The sequence below is a fragment of the Falco peregrinus genome, chromosome 2, assembly GCF_023634155.1.
Source record: "Falco peregrinus isolate bFalPer1 chromosome 2, bFalPer1.pri, whole genome shotgun sequence".
NCBI classification, from domain to species: domain Eukaryota; kingdom Metazoa; phylum Chordata; class Aves; order Falconiformes; family Falconidae; genus Falco; species Falco peregrinus.
Genome location: NC_073722.1, coordinates 58185063 through 58202725, shown reverse-complemented (window position 1 = coordinate 58202725; position 17663 = coordinate 58185063). Strand labels below are relative to the sequence as shown.

General features: G+C 43.3%; 1 protein-coding gene across 1 annotated transcript in view; it reads left to right on the top strand.

Moving 5' to 3' along the window:
- SCFD2 (sec1 family domain containing 2) overlaps positions 1-16495 on the top strand; it is a 199149-nt gene extending 182654 nt beyond the window's left edge. The window contains exons 7-10 of the mRNA XM_027779262.2: positions 1120-1265; positions 4853-4987; positions 10683-10802; positions 14803-16495. Coding sequence (XP_027635063.2) covers positions 1120-1265; positions 4853-4987; positions 10683-10802; positions 14803-14895 — 494 coding nt within the window. The 3' untranslated portion in view covers positions 14896-16495. The remainder of the gene's footprint in view (positions 1-1119; positions 1266-4852; positions 4988-10682; positions 10803-14802) is intronic.
- Positions 16496-17663: the final 1168 nt, after the last annotated feature.

The following is a 17663-nucleotide window of genomic DNA, read 5'->3' as shown; positions in this document are numbered from 1 at the left end:
TGGGTTCCGGGACCTGCGGAGAGACCCCATCCTCTCAGCAGGATTCTGCACCTGTAGAGAGGTTTGCCAGTGCAGGGCCAATTGTGGAACCATGGGATGGACACACAAACCACTACAGCACCATCCACCGGGGAAGACCCTGGCAATAAGCAGGAGTGATTGTGTGTTGGTGTGTGCATGTGGCAAGAAGGGTTATTTTGTGATGGATCTTCTGCCACAGGGACGAGGAGCCAAACAAGAAGAGAGGCAGGCAGAGATGTCAAAAGGTACAGAGCTGTGTTGACAGGGCCATACAAATACCAGGTGACCCAGTTATCTCTCACTTGGCTAATTCTCATCCACAGGTCAGCTGAGAAAGCATTTTTTCAATGCTTTGTGCAGTATGGCCCTGTGGTGAGGGGGATGCAGCCAGGGCTTAGAATTTCTCTTTGCCAAGGTGCTGCCTGGCCGCCTGGAGAGACCTTTTACATGGGCCTGTAAATGGTGTTTGGCTTCAGTGGAAGATAAGCAGTGTAGCTTATCAGAAGTGCTTTGGAAAAATTAGTAACTGTGCCACTCTGAGGGTTAAGGACTTTCGTATGGCAATGCAGACCTTTCCAATGTGCAGCTATTACTTCCGCTGTATTTAGCACAGATTCTTCCCATTTTTCTAGTTGCAAAGGTAGAAAATGCATTTGGAGCGCAGCGGGCTGCCAGCCAGGGCCTGGGTACAGTGCCTGAGGAGCAATTCCCCTCTTCATGGCTGTTTTGTCCCAAGGAGACCAGCAAACCAGTTGGTTCCTCTCCATTTGGGGCTCTTCTTCGGGGCACGGGATCTTGTGTTTGCTGTGGAAAGCAAAACATACCTTGCACTGATGAAATTGCTGTATGATTTTGGTTACAAATGTGGTTAGAGAGATACCGCTCACTTTCCTTGCTGTCTAGCATTTGTGCCTTCTTGCTTAGCTACAGAGACTCATGCCACACTAAGGACATGCTGTCTGACAAGCCCCTGAGTTTCTAGAATACGTGATGAAACTAATTTAAAATTTCCTCACAGTTATCATTTTCCTACTGCTTATTATCAAAACACTTGAAAGTTTTTCACTCACTCAGCTCCGTGTTTCTTGATTTCTTTAGGCTGTGACTCGTCACTGAACCTGACGTCCCAGAAAGCCACAGATGCAGTGGACAATATCTTTCGGTCCCTCAGGGATATTGCCAGAGCTCGAATGCACATGAAGCAGTTTAATTCCATACATAATCCCGGCAGCAACACCCACCAGGCAAGTGTATCTTTCTTTCCTCTGTGTATGTTATTTCTCTAGCATGCTGTCAACATTACAGCACTGATTTTGTTGATGTGCTAAGCCTATATATGTTCTGCCCATGTGGAAGACATTTAAATACAGATTTTATAATTGATCTAATCATCAAGAACTTCCTCAAGTCCTTCATCCAAGCTCAGGCATATCCATGTTAATGTCAACGAAGAACTGTCTGAGGAATAAATTTGGGATTTGCTCTGCAGCACTGATACAACATAAATGCCTGTGAAAGGCAGGGCTAGGTGGAGGCGGTTCTGAACTAAGTCTTGTCATGGCTTAGCAAAGCAGGACACCCACATCCATACAGCAGCTATATTCCTGCGTATTTTCTCTCCCATCCCTGTAAGTGTGAGAAGCAGTCTGGTTTGTAAATAGGTGAAAAATGTAGCTTTTGTTTCTAAAATATGATCTGTGATATTACTATAGATCATCAGGACTAATATACAGGCTTTTTTTTCTCTCTCTCCATCTCCACCAAAGTGTTTTAACTTTTTCAGTTAAAAATGGAGTTTTACAATGGAAAGCACATACAGTGATTTAGAGAGAGACCGTAAAACTTGATTCTAGCCTTGAGCCAGAAAAAAATCCTTCCAGACTCATAAGAATGCTGTAGAGCAGCAGAGGGATGTAGTTCAAATTAAGCATTGCTTTGTAATAGCAGAAATAGGGAATGTTGCAAAATGGCACTGGAAAACTGAGGTGGAGAAAACCTGTTACTGAAGTCTCCTAGCAGTTAGGACCTGTCTGGTGTCTGAAATGGGGAAAATTGTTAAACATTTAATACAGTTCAGTGAGGGGGCAGCCAGATGATAAGAAAATACCTTCTAAAAATTTCCTGGAAGTGTAATTAGCATCAATATGTTATTTGGATGTAACCCAGGTTGTTTGCTTAGGGCTAAGTGCTAGAACACAGCAAGGGCTGTATTAGCACCTTGCAGCCCCCTAATCTAGCTATGCGATGGATTTAATTGCTTGAAGAGGACTGATCTTATGCTGAGGACGGTTGAGGAGGTTCAGAGTAGGAGAAGTAAGCAGGCAGCACAGTTTTTTCATTATACACAGAGCTCTCCACAAGCAGACCACTGTTTTGATGGCAGGTGTTAATGCATGGGTTATGTGCGATCAGTTTAGCTCCTCTGAAGAAGTTGTGCCCTTCCTGTGGCCATACACGTTCCCAGCCCGATGTAGTGCTTTGGGAATGGGTTTAGCCTATGGGTGCTTTTCCGCTTCATCTGTTAGGAGTTGGGAAGCCTCCATTTCCTGTTAATACTCAAAAAAGTTTTCTATAGATCTATAAGTGGAAATTTGATAGCCTTTTAGAAGGACTTTTTGTAGCATTGAGGCTTATATGTCTTACAGAAAATGATAAATGCTTTCATCAGATTATCAAACCAGTTTGTGTAGTGACCGTGCAAGAGGAGAGTATTTATTTTGCCTGATATTGTAACTACCGTTCTTTTCCTTTCACCTTGATCTGAAGTATATTTCTCTCTCCCTCCTCCCCTCCCTCCCTCCTTCCATCCTTCCCTCTCCTTTTCTCATTCTTTCTTTCTCTCTCTTTCTGTTCTCTCTGTTTTCTCCTAATCTTGCCTGAGGTTTGTCCTATAGCTGTTGAGGTTTTCAACAACTGTTTTAAACACAATTTGTGCCCCAACGAAATTTGAAGTTGATAAAAGTTTCATTATATGAGTTAGAAATCACTGCAGCTATTGGCAGTTACATGAAAAAATAAAGTAAAAACTCCCTAAAAATGTAATAGATTAATTTCAAGTCATAAGAGGTTTTTAAAAATATTTGAAACTATTATAGGTAAAAAAAGCGATCGTAGTATCTGCCTTCTAGTATCTGTGTAGTTGAACTGGATCATTTTGAAGGGCACTGAGTTTTGGTGCTGAAAATTCAGACATGCAGAATCATAGCACATTTTCACTGTCTTTTGAGTCCATAGTTTTCTCTGAAGTCAGATGATATTTTTCCTTTAATCTCATGCAGTAAGCCTCTCTGTTTAACTGTGATTTGTGATCTCTACTCCAAAAATATTTCATTCCTAATGTCTTTCTGTTCTTCATCTATGAAGATATTAAACAGATTTTTATACATAGGCTTTCATGCCTGCATGTGTATTTTCAAACAGTTGTTTATTGCGTGACTAGATTTGACACAAATCTTGGCATGTTCTCCTAAAAGACCCTGCAGCTCGTGTCTGCTGTAATTTGCTTTGTTGGCGCAATTAAAAATTACGCATACGTTGTGAGAAGAACTAGATGAATTGTATAAATCTTTGTTGACAGGATTCTATTCAAAAACTGTAAGGTTTTGTTTCTCACTGTAAAATGTTGGATGAAATACATTTCTTTAATTGCTCCAGAAAATTTTTGTTTCAAGCCAAGTGACTTGCTTTTTATTTTCCATCTATTCTTGCACTTAGCTTTCATGATGTCTCTTGTAGATACCATCTTTACAAAATTAACGATGTTACGCTCAATACCCTTAAGAAATCTAGGGGATGACGTATACGTGGGCTAGTCTGAAAGGAAAACAAATGTGCTAGTTTGAAAGCTGCAAATTTTCTAAGACTGTTGCACTTCCTGAAATGATTGTGGGTCCATTGCAGTTTGGGCAAAGTCGAAAGCAGCAAAACAAAACCCCATCTGTAAACCAAGTAAGGTCAAATTTTCATTAAAGAGCATCTTTCCACAAATCCCTAACATTTTTATCTTAGAAGCTTTTTCAGGATGGCAGAGTGGTTTAAACCTTGGTAAGGGAATGTGAAAATTTCTAGGCTACTAATTCATATTCAGCTCAGGTTTCTGGACCCTGAAGAGGGTGCAGGGCGAATGCTTTGGAAGTGAATCTTTCAGGATGCTGACCATTTGTACCTTTACATGTTCCACTTTTCCTGGTCCTTAACTTCTCTGAAGCTTTGACATGCATGATATTGTTTGGCCTATTTTTCTCCAGGCTTTCCACAGGTGAAATGATTATGTAGTGTCCTGGCTGTGGAAGCTGAAGAATTAACAGGGACCCCTTAGCTCTGCTTTCCCATGAGGGACAAAGAGACCTCTTCCCAGCCCTGCTGAAACCCAGGCTTCAGTGCTAACGCGGTGCCTGTGGCAAGGCAGGAGTGGTCAGTAAGCAATCCCTCCCAGGTTTGTAAAATCATTAAAAAGGGATTGAGATCTGGGTGCACAATGAACAACAGGGTGTCATCCCTATTGCTACCCTTTTCTGTACCACCTCCAAAAAGCTTCCAGAGAAACTAGGAACCCCCTGTTTCCTTGCCTCCCTTTAGTGATGTAGTACACGGGGGGCAGAGTAAATGCGTGGCCGCCTTCCAGTCTTTTCAGTTCAATGCTAGGGTGGCGCACACCATTTGCAGTCAAGGTCCCAAAGACCACTGCTGCTTTAATGATTTTTAACTCTCTGAATGGTTTCCTTTCTGGGATAATTATTTTTGTTCCCTTTAATGGAAAGAAAATGTTTAGAAGAGCAGCTGCACCAAGTCTAAACAGCTTTACTCACAGTGCATTGTTCTTTTTGTGCAGGCTTCTTACAAACCACTGCTGAAACAGGTAGTGGAAGAGATCTGTAATCCTGATCGACCTGATCCTGTTGATATTGAGCATATGTCATCAGGCCTCACCGATCTCCTTAAAACTGGATTCAGCATGTTCATGAAGGTAAACCAGGCTTCCCAGGCTCATCTGTAAGATTTTCCTGAGGTCAGAGCATCATATGGCAGTAGCTTATTTTGTGTGTTTATGTTGATACTCTTCAGCAGAGCTTAAGGCACAGTTAGGAGAGTTAAATCCTTGCAGGGGCACTGGGAATAGCTTGAGGCACCACACTGCAGGTACAGCACAGATGGACAGCACCTGCTGAACAAAACAAGAGGAATGCAGCAAACCGGCCACCTAAATAAGGGTGATGCTGGACACATAAATAAGGATGGTATGTCTGGAGGAGGCGATGTAAAGGGAAGTCCTACCTCACATAGCTTTTGGAGCTCTTCAGAGACCTAAGAAGCAAATTGTTAAGCAAGCGCCAGTTCACATAACCTACCTGGATTTCCGGAAGGTATTCCACAAGGCACCTCATCAAAGGATTTTAAGAACACCAAGCAGCCTTGAGATAGGAGAGAACTAAGTATGAACAGTGAGGTCTCACAGAGGAGGAAGGCTGTCAGAGGAGCTCCATATTCAGTGCCTTTTCTATAACTTGCAGGGGGCGGGAAGGAAGCCTATGAGTCAGAAATAACCTTGTGGATACTCTTAGCATGTTTTAAGACAGTCTTTCTGCAAGAGCTTACTCTGCTTTACAAATTAGTCTGTGCTAAGTGTTTTCTAAAAAGTGTGGAGTAGCTAGCATGTTGTACATTCCGCTCTGTCTCACTGCATGTCCTGAGTGCTCCCTTGAAAACAACCGCAAATTTACATCAAACCACATCAATACTATGGTTATGAGTACAGTACATTTCTGTACTGTGCCTGGTGTTCTTCCAGTTTTATTACCACCCCCTCTCAGCACAGAAAAGGCATCAGCAAACTGTATGAGAAGCAGTAGACAGAAGTTGCGGCAAGGGAAAATCCAGTTGGCTATAAGGAAAAAATGTTCACTGTAAGAGTGGTCAAATCCAGAGAGGCTGTGGATTCTCCATCTCTGAGATATTCAAAAGTTGGCCAAACAAAGGCCTGAGCAACCTGATATAATTTTGAAGCTGGCCCTGTTTTGGACAGGGAGATGGACTACATGAGCTACAAAGATTCCTTCCAACATGAATTGTTCTGTGATTCTATGGTAATAGAAAATAAATTTGGTTTTTTGTATTTTGTGTGAATGCCTGCTAGTCCTGCCATGCATTTAAAGACAGGTGACAAAAATAGTTTTGACCATTGTGTTGGTACTATTCTAGAACCTGCTATCAGAATAACAAAGTTTTTTTCCCTGTTATTTCTGGGCAATTTAGTCTTGAGCATAAAATCAGATATGCCTAAAACCCAGTGCTTGTTTTCAGGAATCTCTGTCCACAATTGAAATGGATTTCCAAAATTTATTCAGTTAAGTTCTTAAATGAAGATTCGCAGCTCTTCACTGCTTATGATAAAGCCCCAAGACAAAAGAGGATAGCTATAGAAATAGTGATCCAATGTTCTTTTCATTCATCTATCAGTACTGAAAAAAATCATGCCAACACTCCAAAAATAGTAGAAGAAAAAGCAGATGTTCCACCATCAAACAAAGTAAACAAGCTGGTGCACACAATTGATTTTTTAAATGACTGGGTTTATTTACCAGTAACTCACAATTGTATTTATTTCATTGTGTTTGGTTATTGCTATATTTTAAGCAGGAACATAGCTTGTCCTTTTTTTACCAAAAAAAAAAAAAAAAAAAAAAAAAAAAAAAGCAAGAAACATAAGGGCTCCAGAAAGTCTAAATAGTTAGATGGACACATTGACAACTTTGGCTACTTTGAGGTCTATTCTAGCCTTACTAAGAGAGAGAGTGAGTGTGTCTGTGTCTGTGTGTCTGTGTGTCTGTGTTTGTGTGTGTGTGGCATAAGTCTATTATTGCAATATGTACCTGTAAGTACCTGTATCTGTACTAGTAAGAAAAATATCCTAATATGAGGAATATGTAACAGATGAGCAAGGGAACCTTGTGTAGGATGAATATTTCATAGGCATCATCACACGCCTCACAAATATGTATCCGTGCTTGCTCATTTAGTTTGTAGCCTGGCTTGTTGGCAAGTGCTCAATAATTACATGAATGAGTTTCTGACCAGCCTGTATTTCTCGCACAAGAGGATCTTCTCCACTTACCACACCATCAGCACAGTAATTATTTCACGAGCTTCCTTATGGTTTTATTTCTTCCTCAATGCCTGAATATAAATGCCACCTCGCATAAACATGCTTTGGTAAGTGATGGACTCAGACATGTTCGTCCAGGACAGACTTGTAAAGTTATCTCTCATCTAGGAGCTGTTTCTCTGGCAGATGTTTGTTTTGACGCTAAGGGAAGGTGGAAGGAAAAGACCTTGCTGCCACAAGGGTTCCTCTTTTGACTGCTGCTCTGGACCACACATGGTTTATCATGATCTGAGCTTGGTATCATTGATACTAAGTGCCCTGTATGGCAGTCTCGTTTCTGGTGATGGATGTGTTTTCCTATTTCCAGTTATTCAGGTAAATTAATTGGTTTCTGGTTGGTCACAAATACTAGATGCATTGGTGCTGGTGTCCTGGTTGGCAGAGTTAGCCTTCACGGGACAGGAAAGTTTTTTCTGCTGACTTTCCTCAAAGGAAGAGGCTGTGTTTTGTGAGCTGCCATGAGAACAAACCTGTCCTCCAACCCTTTCCTGCTTTCGTTTTTTATTGACCTCTGTTGCCCCACTTTCCCATCTGCTCCTCTCCATCTCCTCCACACAGACAAGTGTGCCAGCAAAGAGCCCTCTGACCACCAGTGTCAGTATGGTGGGCTCAGAGCTGGAGAGAAGCCCCTGATGTCTGGCTGGGACACTCTGCTGACTCAGGGAACCATCCCTCCTCCATCCTTCAGGCTGCTTCACATCAATGCAATGGTTTTGCTTTTTTCTTGGTTAATTTTTCTAAGTGCCTGAGATAATTGTCCCAATTATTTTTAAAGCATGGCATTTTCAACTTAAAGTGAACTTCACTTGGGATTTTTTGCAAAATTCAGATATCACTGTAAATGAGATTCAGAGGCCTTGGAAATGTCCCAAAACAACCGAACTTTAGAAGGATCCCAGAAGATACACGTTGCTTTTGTTGCAGTCCCTTTCAGTTCTTCTTCTATGTCACAGAAGTGAGTTGTGTTTAACTACATGCAGCCAGTTCCTTCAAAAGAGAGAGCCTTGGGTGGCTGCATTATCAAACAAAAAAATCTTGGCATAAACTGACATTCTTAACACAGCCAAATATTTTGTACCCAAAGTATTGTCCTCCTTCAAAACACTTGTGCATAGCATAACAAAAGTACAGATTCCAAGACCCTTTTCATTGCAATTTTAATTTAATTTAGAGTTCATATGCCTAATAGTATTTTTAATATGCATTTCTGGAATTTGTGGTTTGAACTTTAGTCTTCTGAAAAATGATGTTTTATATAGGCACCATGTGTTTGGATCTAGGTTTATTTTGACTGAAGGAAGTGATTTTTCAATACATTTTTTCTTTCATGTTGCCATGAAAACTTGTGTTTTCCAATTAATGTTCTTATACAGGGTGTCCTTTCAGTGTGACCAATGTTATGCCTGCATGGTTATGATGAGGTTTTTATCACTAGGAAAGACATTAAGAAATAGACACTTTGTTCAATTGCAGGCCTCCGAAGTTCTAGCTCTATGTGTGTCCTGGGTCATTCAGAAGCTTCATGAGACAGAGTGGAGACATTTGCTGTGGTGACAGGTTTAAGAAGAGCAAAGAGCCATAAAACGGAATAAACCAGTAATGCCTGTGTTACTTCGAAGTGCTGTAGCAGAGCATTTTGTCAACTTTCATCTTCACCATCCTTGTGAGCAGTTATTTCTTTAACCTTGTGTCACTACTTACAGCAATTATGGCATGAGATACTCTTAATATTTTAGCAAGTAATAGTTCTATTTGGCCTGCTTTGTGAGTAAGTATTTAGGTCTTAGTTAAACTCCTCATGATTTTTCTGATAGGAATGGACTTTTCATTTGAAGTTGACACTACGTTGTATGCAGATAGTAAGAAGTGAGAAGTCTGATGTAGGAAAGTGCATAGAGAAGGTCTATGTAAGCTCTGGTGGATCCATTTAATTGTTCTGTTGGTGTAAAAAAAAAATTGCTCACTCTCACACAAGAGCTGCAGGACACCCTGCTGAATGTAGTATATACACTATTTGCACCATCAGTTCAGTGAAGATGGCTGGCGAAGTGGGGGCGATTAAGAAAATAAACACTCAGTACACAAATACCTAGGTCACTGATACATCCATCTAAGGCTTTTTGTACTGGTTTCAAACTCCCAGGGAGTTGGAAAGCTCTTTGCCTGGGGAGCAGCACTGCACAGGGAGCCCTGTGCAACTGAAGGCCCGCTAGCCTGGAGAGGAGCATGCCGTCTGCTGGTGCGTGCTCCGAAGGGAAGAGCCTCTGCTGAAGGTTGCCAGCCAGAAAGCCTGACAGAGCTGCAGCATGAAAAACTCTCCAAAGACTAAATATAGGGCAGCCATAATAAGGAAGAGGAGAAGAGCTGTACCCTCAGGAGCTGGAGCCACAGGGATCAAAGATAGCTGCTGTGGTGGTGAAAGCAAAGGATCTGCACTCCACCCGAACTCGGGTTGATGACCACTTTCATTCTGTCGAGCGAATGCTGTTGAAAACCTACGCTTGTGGAAGAAGAGGGGGTGGAGAGTCTAAAAAGGAGCAAATTCAGCTGTTCTCACTGTCACTTTTCAGAGCCAAACATTTGGAGTGTTTCATGCTCAAAGGCAATGTGACAAGAGCAATTGCATGGGCTCCCTTGACATCATTCCCAAAGACCGGAGCAAGGCATTGTCAAGGGAGTGCGTTTTATCAAGAAGGAAAGAGTTTGCTAGGAAACAGCAAAGTAATCAGACTTCTGGAAGTGATTAAGAGGAAACTGACGTAAAGCATCCCCTTCACATTTAAAATTAAAATGTGGTTTTATAAAGTCTTAACCAAAGTGAAATGTTTGCACTATTTTAATGATAGTTGGGGCAAAATGAAACAAGTGTTTTCTTAGATCTAAAGTTTCACTATATTAGTTAGAACCCAGTCATAGAAGTATTGAAAACTGAAGGAAACAAGCTAGGAACTGATTTTATACTACAATGGACCCAATGTATTTTCCTTGGGTCAGTTGTAAAGGATTACTCGCAGGACTGGTGAGAACACATTACTTATGATTCTTCCCATTGCTGACCTCAGGCACAGATTCTAGCGTGTTTAGGCTGGACTCCTTGCTTCTGCTGGGTAGTAATTTACCCCTCATTTCTTAAAGCCTCATGTGTACTTGTATCCAAACTGTGCATCCACCCAAGTACTCTCCTCCCATTCTGGGAAAAGGAGGAAGGCAGTGACGTCGGAATGGAGGGAGAAGTCCTCAGACCTCATGAGAAACTCTCCTAGGTTTCAGGGGAAGCCATGAAAACTCCATTTCCCTGGAAACAGTTAATTAGTTTTAACTGGGTGTCATCCCCATTGATTTCCCTCTGAGCTGCTACTGAAACCAGCATTCCATGAATATTTCTTTCTGAGCTTCCTCATTACTCTTCCTTCAGCCCCTCAGGGAGCCAGTCACTGCTGGTCCATATGTTTGGAGCTGGGCTGAGCAACTACAGATAATGCTTTCCTTCATTTTACAGGTGACTCGTCCTCACCCTGGTGATCATCCTCTTCTGATCATCTTTATGGTTGGTGGAGTGACAGTGTCCGAGGTCAAAATGGTGAAGGATCTGGTAGCAACACGCAAACCTGGTACCCAGGTAAAAACAGCTCTAAATGTACAGTTTCTATCTGAACAAATTCATCAGATAATGTTCCCTATAGCACTGGCACCAAACCTACACGAAGCTGCAGCCGCACAGACATTAGGCTTTAGGCAATGTGGCATTAGGATTTTGCTGTGAAACATATAGGCAACAAGTGTGCAGGCACCAAGGGTCTATTTTTTACATATCAGAGTCATCAATGAAAGTTCAAACTCAGGCAGTAAAGTTCAGAACAGATTGGCGTTATTCTGAAGGAGCTTTCATCTCGTCTCAAAAGATTCATTTATTTGTATCCTTTATAAACAGAAACATTAGCTGTCCAAAAGGCTGCAGGCTCCCTGGCAGTGCATCTGCAGGAAACAGTGCAGGGATGCTCAGAAGGAGCCTGCCACACGGGTCTGTGTACCACCTAGTGACTTACCAGTGGTGATCCTGCAGACAAGTCAATTAGCATTGCTCAGGAGCAAAATAAATTATCCTGGGTACAGCTGTACTGTTTCTGGGCCAGGCCAGGTATCTGTGATAGATAGCTGACCACTAGATGCCTTAAGTAGCGTGAAGCGGGTGATGCGGAGAGAGCCCCAAGTCCCTGCAGCCTTGGATGTGCTGTTGGACTCCTGGAAGGAGGATGGCTCCTGCAGTGAAGCTTCAGTAGTGTCTGTACAGCTGGTCTTTCCCTTGTCCACTCTCTGGCAGCAGAACTTGACTAAAGCAGCTGTCATCTGAATGGCGTGGGGAGAGGACAGGGATGGATGAGCTCTGGTGCCATCTGAGATGTTAAAAATAATTGTTAATTGTGGAGGAGCAATCAGGTATCTGCTGAGTAGTGCAGATACACAAGGTAATCTAAAAACTGCAAAGAAGTGCTGTGTAACCAGCTGCATCATAAATATAACTCTACTTTCCAGGGTGGCTTGTAAACATCTTGTTTTCAGTTCCTATGGAATGCGGTTTTGATTACCAAGAAATCATTGGCAAAATGGAGCCAACCAAAGGCAGAGCAGTCCCTCGGTTTGACATGTGTTTTCCATGTTTTAATTGGTTTTGCAAGCAGTCTCAAGCAGTATTTTGTAATAGAGTGCCATTTTTAGCGATGTTTTATCTGATCTCATAACACGTTTCTCCCCCATTAGCCTATTGCTAATCTCCTCAAAACAGCGAATGAAATTTTTTCCCCTCTTGGAGTGGGATTGAGTTGTGACACACTGATGGACAAGTTAATCCACACCTGAAATGTATTAATATACCCTGAAAGATAAGCAGAGGGTTAACACTTGAGTTGGTTGAGAGCTATTCAGGGGGACTTTAGACTGGCTTTCTAGAGGGACTTGAGGCTTGACAGTGGTGACATGGGATCTGGTGTTGCTTTGCTTTGGCTTAACCCTGGCAGCAGGTCACCCTCTGAGGCAGATTCCTAAAGAATTTTAAGCTTTTACTGCATCTTGCCCTTTGTCCAAATGTGCTGTGCTAGAGGTGAAAGGACTTTGAGGGAGAGGTGGGAGGAGGAAGAGAAAGAAGAAAAAGAAGCAGTTGTGCAAGTCTTTCACATAAAAATAGTTTATGAGTCTGCTGGATTTACCTGGATTTCTGCACTTTGGCTGTGAATACGTGCCACCTGTTTGGGATTATTCTCTTTTCAAAAAGCCAGGCATTTGTCTAACTCAAGCCAGCATTTAACAGAGCTTTTTTGTGGTGTTCAGGCAATCAGATTCAGGCATCGGGGAACACTGGCCTCCCAAGTCCCTTCCAGTCACACAAAGGACTGACATTTATACTAATTATTGGCTCTTGGAGAAATGGAGAGACATGTGCGTGCAAAAGTAAAGAACTGAGGAAAGAAATAGAAAAATTGACAGGACACACTGATTACTTCAGCAGCTTTTTAGAGTTGAGGCAAATGACATTTAAATGTGGAGCAGAGACACATGTTTCCATCCACAGAACTGCTCTGCGTCTGAATATGAATGACAATTCTATGTCTCATGGAGGAGAGCAAAGGAATACAGCACTTCCTACACATCATTCGGGTTTGGATGGTGGTGAATAGCTCCCCTAACCTGGCGAGAAGTATTCTACTTCCAAAGGAAGAAATGACCCTTCCCCCCTCTGCCCCCACTAATAAGGAGAGTAAAAAAGGGAAAGAGCATGAGTGGATTGTTTCACCCTCCCTCCTCGCACCATGCACAACCAGCTGTGTGGTTGTGGCCGAGGCAGGCAGGCAGACAAACCCCTCTAGATGCACCAGCACGTTATCTGCATCCTTCCCTGCCCTCTGCTGAGGGTGAGCTGCCCGCAGTGCCTTCGGGCACGGTGGGTTGGGATGGGAACCCCTGGCCCTTCAGGTGAAGCATCAAAGACAGGCATGCTGTGCTGAACAAGAAGGTCTGCAAAGGAGGTAGACTGTCCTGAAGAGACCTGCCTGGAGAAGAGATGGATGTTACTTATCTGTGCAACTCCCCCCTTCTCTGTAGAAATGAAGGAAGCAATATTCACATTTATCCCCCTTCAACGAGCCCTTCAGAGATACTGAGGGGAAAGGAGGGAAGTCCCACTGTATTTGGCCGTATCCTTTCTCAGATGTAGCTGCAGATCTCATTTTTCTCTCTGGCCTTCTATTAGTTGCACAAATCCCCTCAGGGTTTGGTGGTGGGACTCGAAGAAGAAACTGCTTTTATCTGGCAGTAGCTATTGTTGATGTTTGGCTTGTATGCCCAAAAAATTCTGGTAACGTGTCCCCTCATGTATTTGAGGATTAAGCTGTGTAATAACAAGACGAACACATACTGCGCTATAGTCTGATTCTCATGTAACATAAGTAAGACAGTGTCAGCCTTTGGCATCTGCAAATTACAGAGTTTTCAGCCTTAGGAAGGAGAAAAGATAATCAGTGTCAGTTTGCTACAGATTGTGTGGGAGGACAAGGGAAAGGGAGAAGTGAGGAGGAGACTATCATCAGTACAGAAGAGATCCTTTCATTATCTGAAGTGAAAAGATGAAAGAAAGAACAACAGAAAAAGTTGAAATGCAGCACTACCACGCATTTAAACCATGTGATGAAGAGCACGAGTGGTTTGATAGCTACTGCAGGAAACGAACACACAGACATACTCCGTTGTTGATGCTTGTGGTTCCTCTCCTCAGATTTAAACCGAAGCAGCAAATTCATTTTCAAGTGGGCTAGTAAGTGCCCCCGTGTCCCTGCCTGCAGTCACAACCCTGTGGACACTGCTGAACTTGGGGCTTTGTAAGAGCAGTGTCCTACAACCGCAGCCCTGGGTTAGCTCCACACAGCAAGAGTGTATGCACTCACTTCTTGCTGAGAGCTTTGCCCTGCAGGGAAGCCTTCACGCTAGGCACCTGCATACTGGTTTTCACCTAAGAAAAACATACCTGCATCTGGAAGGCTGGGTGTCATGGTTGTAGTGAGTGACAGTTTCATTTATCAGACCCATCTAGGATTAAAAATTTGAAGAAACAAACGCGATAGAATCCCAGCAGTGCTTAAGGTTGAGCCTTGGTCCTGATGTGCAGAACAGCCTGTGCCTGGTCTGAAGAGATGTACCTGAACAGGGACTGTGGCTCCCTGCAGCAGGCCAGCAGCACTGCTGTGGTGCTCACCCTACCTTCAGCTGAAACAGCTGTCACTCAAATCTGTGCTATAGGAGAGGGGAAACCCCTGCTTCATCAGCTGGTGCCTCACAGTAAACCAATGGCAGTCACAACAAGTCACCTCCTAAGATGTGGGTAGAAATGTGTCAAAGCACACATTCATTAAGAGTACAATGCTACCAGTCATTGTGCTCTTTAAAGTGATTTAACTGCAGTTATTAGGGAGGAGACAGTTTCACTGGGCAAGTTGTATTTCCCTGTCAGAAACACACAGCCTGTCTAGTGCTGGGTGAAGCAAACACTTCATATCCATGGCTCATTAGTATTGCGGTCAGTCTCAGTCCCCCTCATTCTGACTTGTTGTTTCTTGTTCCCCTAATTTCAGGTAATCGTGCTGTCTTCTGCACTCCTGACACCACACAGTGCTATCGAGTTGTTGTTTGCTGCAGACCGTCTCCAGCCTGACACCGGTATCTGACGGGGGAGGATCTGTGGAGATGAGCGAGTGCCTCAGCTGGAAACATCAAATCCCTGGTCTGTCACTCTTCCCAAGAGCCTTCCAAAAAAATGACGTGTCCCCTGCTGCACTTACAGCTGCACCTGAAACAGCTGGGTATCTGACTGCAACGGAATATGTGCAGCTCACAGGCAGCTCTTCAAAATGGTCCAGTTGTCCAGCAACAACTCCCCCCTCCTTAGCAGTAGCACCGTGCAGTGCTGAATCCAACCCAACCCTGCCTGGCATGGCCAAGTATCATCGTTTGTAGTAATTCCCTAGAAAAGGAGCATCTGAGGGTCAGGTGATGCTGAGTTTGTCCTCCCCAAGCAGTACTTTTTTCTCTGAGTGTTCCTGATGGTTTCACTGGGGTTGCTTCTGGTGGGAAATGCTCCTGAGGAAGTGAAAGGCTAGCAAAATCCACCCCCTCTGTCAGGCAACCTTGCAAAACACATGTGCCTTATACAGCGTTAACAGCCTCTGCTCTTATTTCATCCCTCACCCTGGAGAGGCCATGGAGCACAGCCCTGATTTAGCCAGCAGAGCATCTTCCAGGGATGCTCTCCCAGCTGGACTGGTAGCCGCAGAGAAGCAGAGAGCCAGACTCAAGGGCTAGGTTGCGTGGCTGCTTCTCTCTCTGCTTCCAGTTTCCTGCTTTAGTTTCTCCACCCGCAGTCCCGGGAGAAAAGACTGTTTCTGATGGCACATTTCTCTGTAGGTTTACACAGGAGGACATATGGGCTGTGATCGTTTGATGATAACCCTGGAAAAATCCTCCACTCACATGTATTTAAAAAAGAAAAAGAGGCGGGGGGGGGGAAGCACAATCTCATTTTCAAGGGCCCATAGCGCAGATTCTTCCTTGAGCTAGACTTCTGAACAGCGTGGCTAGAGAACAGCTTTTATTTTTAATTTATGATTGTGAAAGAGCTGCTATCAAATTCAGTTATGTAATTCTCCTTTATAAAAATTTGCTACAGTCTGTGGTAAAAAAGCAGCAGCCAACAGAGACTGTGATTGTGTATAGCACCAAGACTTCCAAATTGCAGCGTAAAATGGTGGAGCTCTAAAGCTGCATCCTCTTGCTTCATCCAAGGGATGCTATGACTACAGCTTACACTGTGAATGTGAAATTGTAAGTGACATTCACTCTACCATAGCATTCTTTATTATGTCAAAGAAGTAGATTAAATGGGAAGCAGCTTTTTAACCTTTGTTCACTAGCTAGAGTATGTTCTCTTAAATGTTTATAATGGCCTTCAGAAAAGGGTGCATTTTGATTTACATTTGCTTTTGAGTGGCTGGAAGGAAACAATGGACCGATTATAAAGCATGGACAATGTTGCCTTTATGGAAGAGAATTTTATAAGAATGACTATAGAATGGAACTTTGTGCTATAAAAAATGAGAAATATTATGAGATTGCAATGTTAAAAGCTCAAGAAATAGTTTGAACAGAGCAACTGGAAAGCAAATAGCCAGTCTCTTGGTTTCTTTTCTGTCCTTCTGTACTGTTTAATTGTAGAATATGGACGTTTTGTAAATTCACTAATCAATAAAGCAATGCTCTTACAGTGCCAAACCTCATACATCTTCTTTTCTCCTAGTACACAGGGCTACACATGCCAGGACCGACATATTCCTGCAACCCCTTTTTCTTTTGTGTTTTTTGATTGCCCCTAACAACCTAGACCTTCTGTCTTGGGAGGTGGCCTAGAAGGTTTTCTGCACCCTGCTGGTAGCAGCAAGGCTGTCATTGTCCAGTGGCCATCGCTGGCCAGTGAGTTCAGGTGCTTTACACCTCTGAAATGCAACTGCTTTCCTGAGATGAGGTAGCCTGACAGTTGTGGTCTTCTCTCCCTCACCTGTCTTTTGTCAGATGCTCGCAGGTCTCTGACCTGGCCATCTAACGACACACTGTCTAGGACAGCGATAAGGGGGAGTCTAAGCAGGCACTGGCGCTCTTGCACTTCGGATGGGTCAAGTAGCTTCTCCAAGGCAGACTGGTTTTACAGGCCCTCACACACACTTTGGAGGAATCTTTTCAGCTGGTGGGGCCACAGCTGTGACAATGGATGCTGGGACTGAGGCACCATCTCATGCTCAAGTAGCTGAAGATATGAAAGAAGATGGTCACAAAAGCCTGCTGCTCTTCTGGGCCAGGACTGGAGCACAGTCTTTCCAGCGGCCCTAGAGTGATGGTTAGCTCGTTATTTGTGGGAAATAGCTGTAGCCTATAGCCCATGCTCAGGAAAAAGGCCAGGAGAGGAAAAAAATCTCCTGCCTACATGTGAGTAGGAAGAGCACAGAAGAGACTTTGCTTGATTAAGTGCAGAGCCACAGCAAGGAGTCTTCTGCATATGACACTAGCACTCAAAAGGTAGGAAGAGGAGACACAAAGCCACCCTTGGCAAATGGGTTTACTACTATATTAATAAGCTAACCAATATCTGGTAGTAAGCTCAGACTGGAAGGATAAGCTCAGTTGCGTTTGCAAGTCTAGTCCTAAGCCACTTGGCTAGTAGCTCATGGTCAAAAAAATCATCATCACCACCGCCTCATCAGGGTTTCCCTGCACCAGGCATTACAGCTGTGTGCTAACCAGGTGGGCTTGTGCAACAGTCACCCTAGTCCCAGCACAACAGCCTCCTCAGGAAGGCTCTCGGTAAAGCTACTTTAAGCATGAATAAAATAGTTGAAGACTTGCAATTTGATTAAGTTCTTCATTGTGATATAGTTCAATACATAAA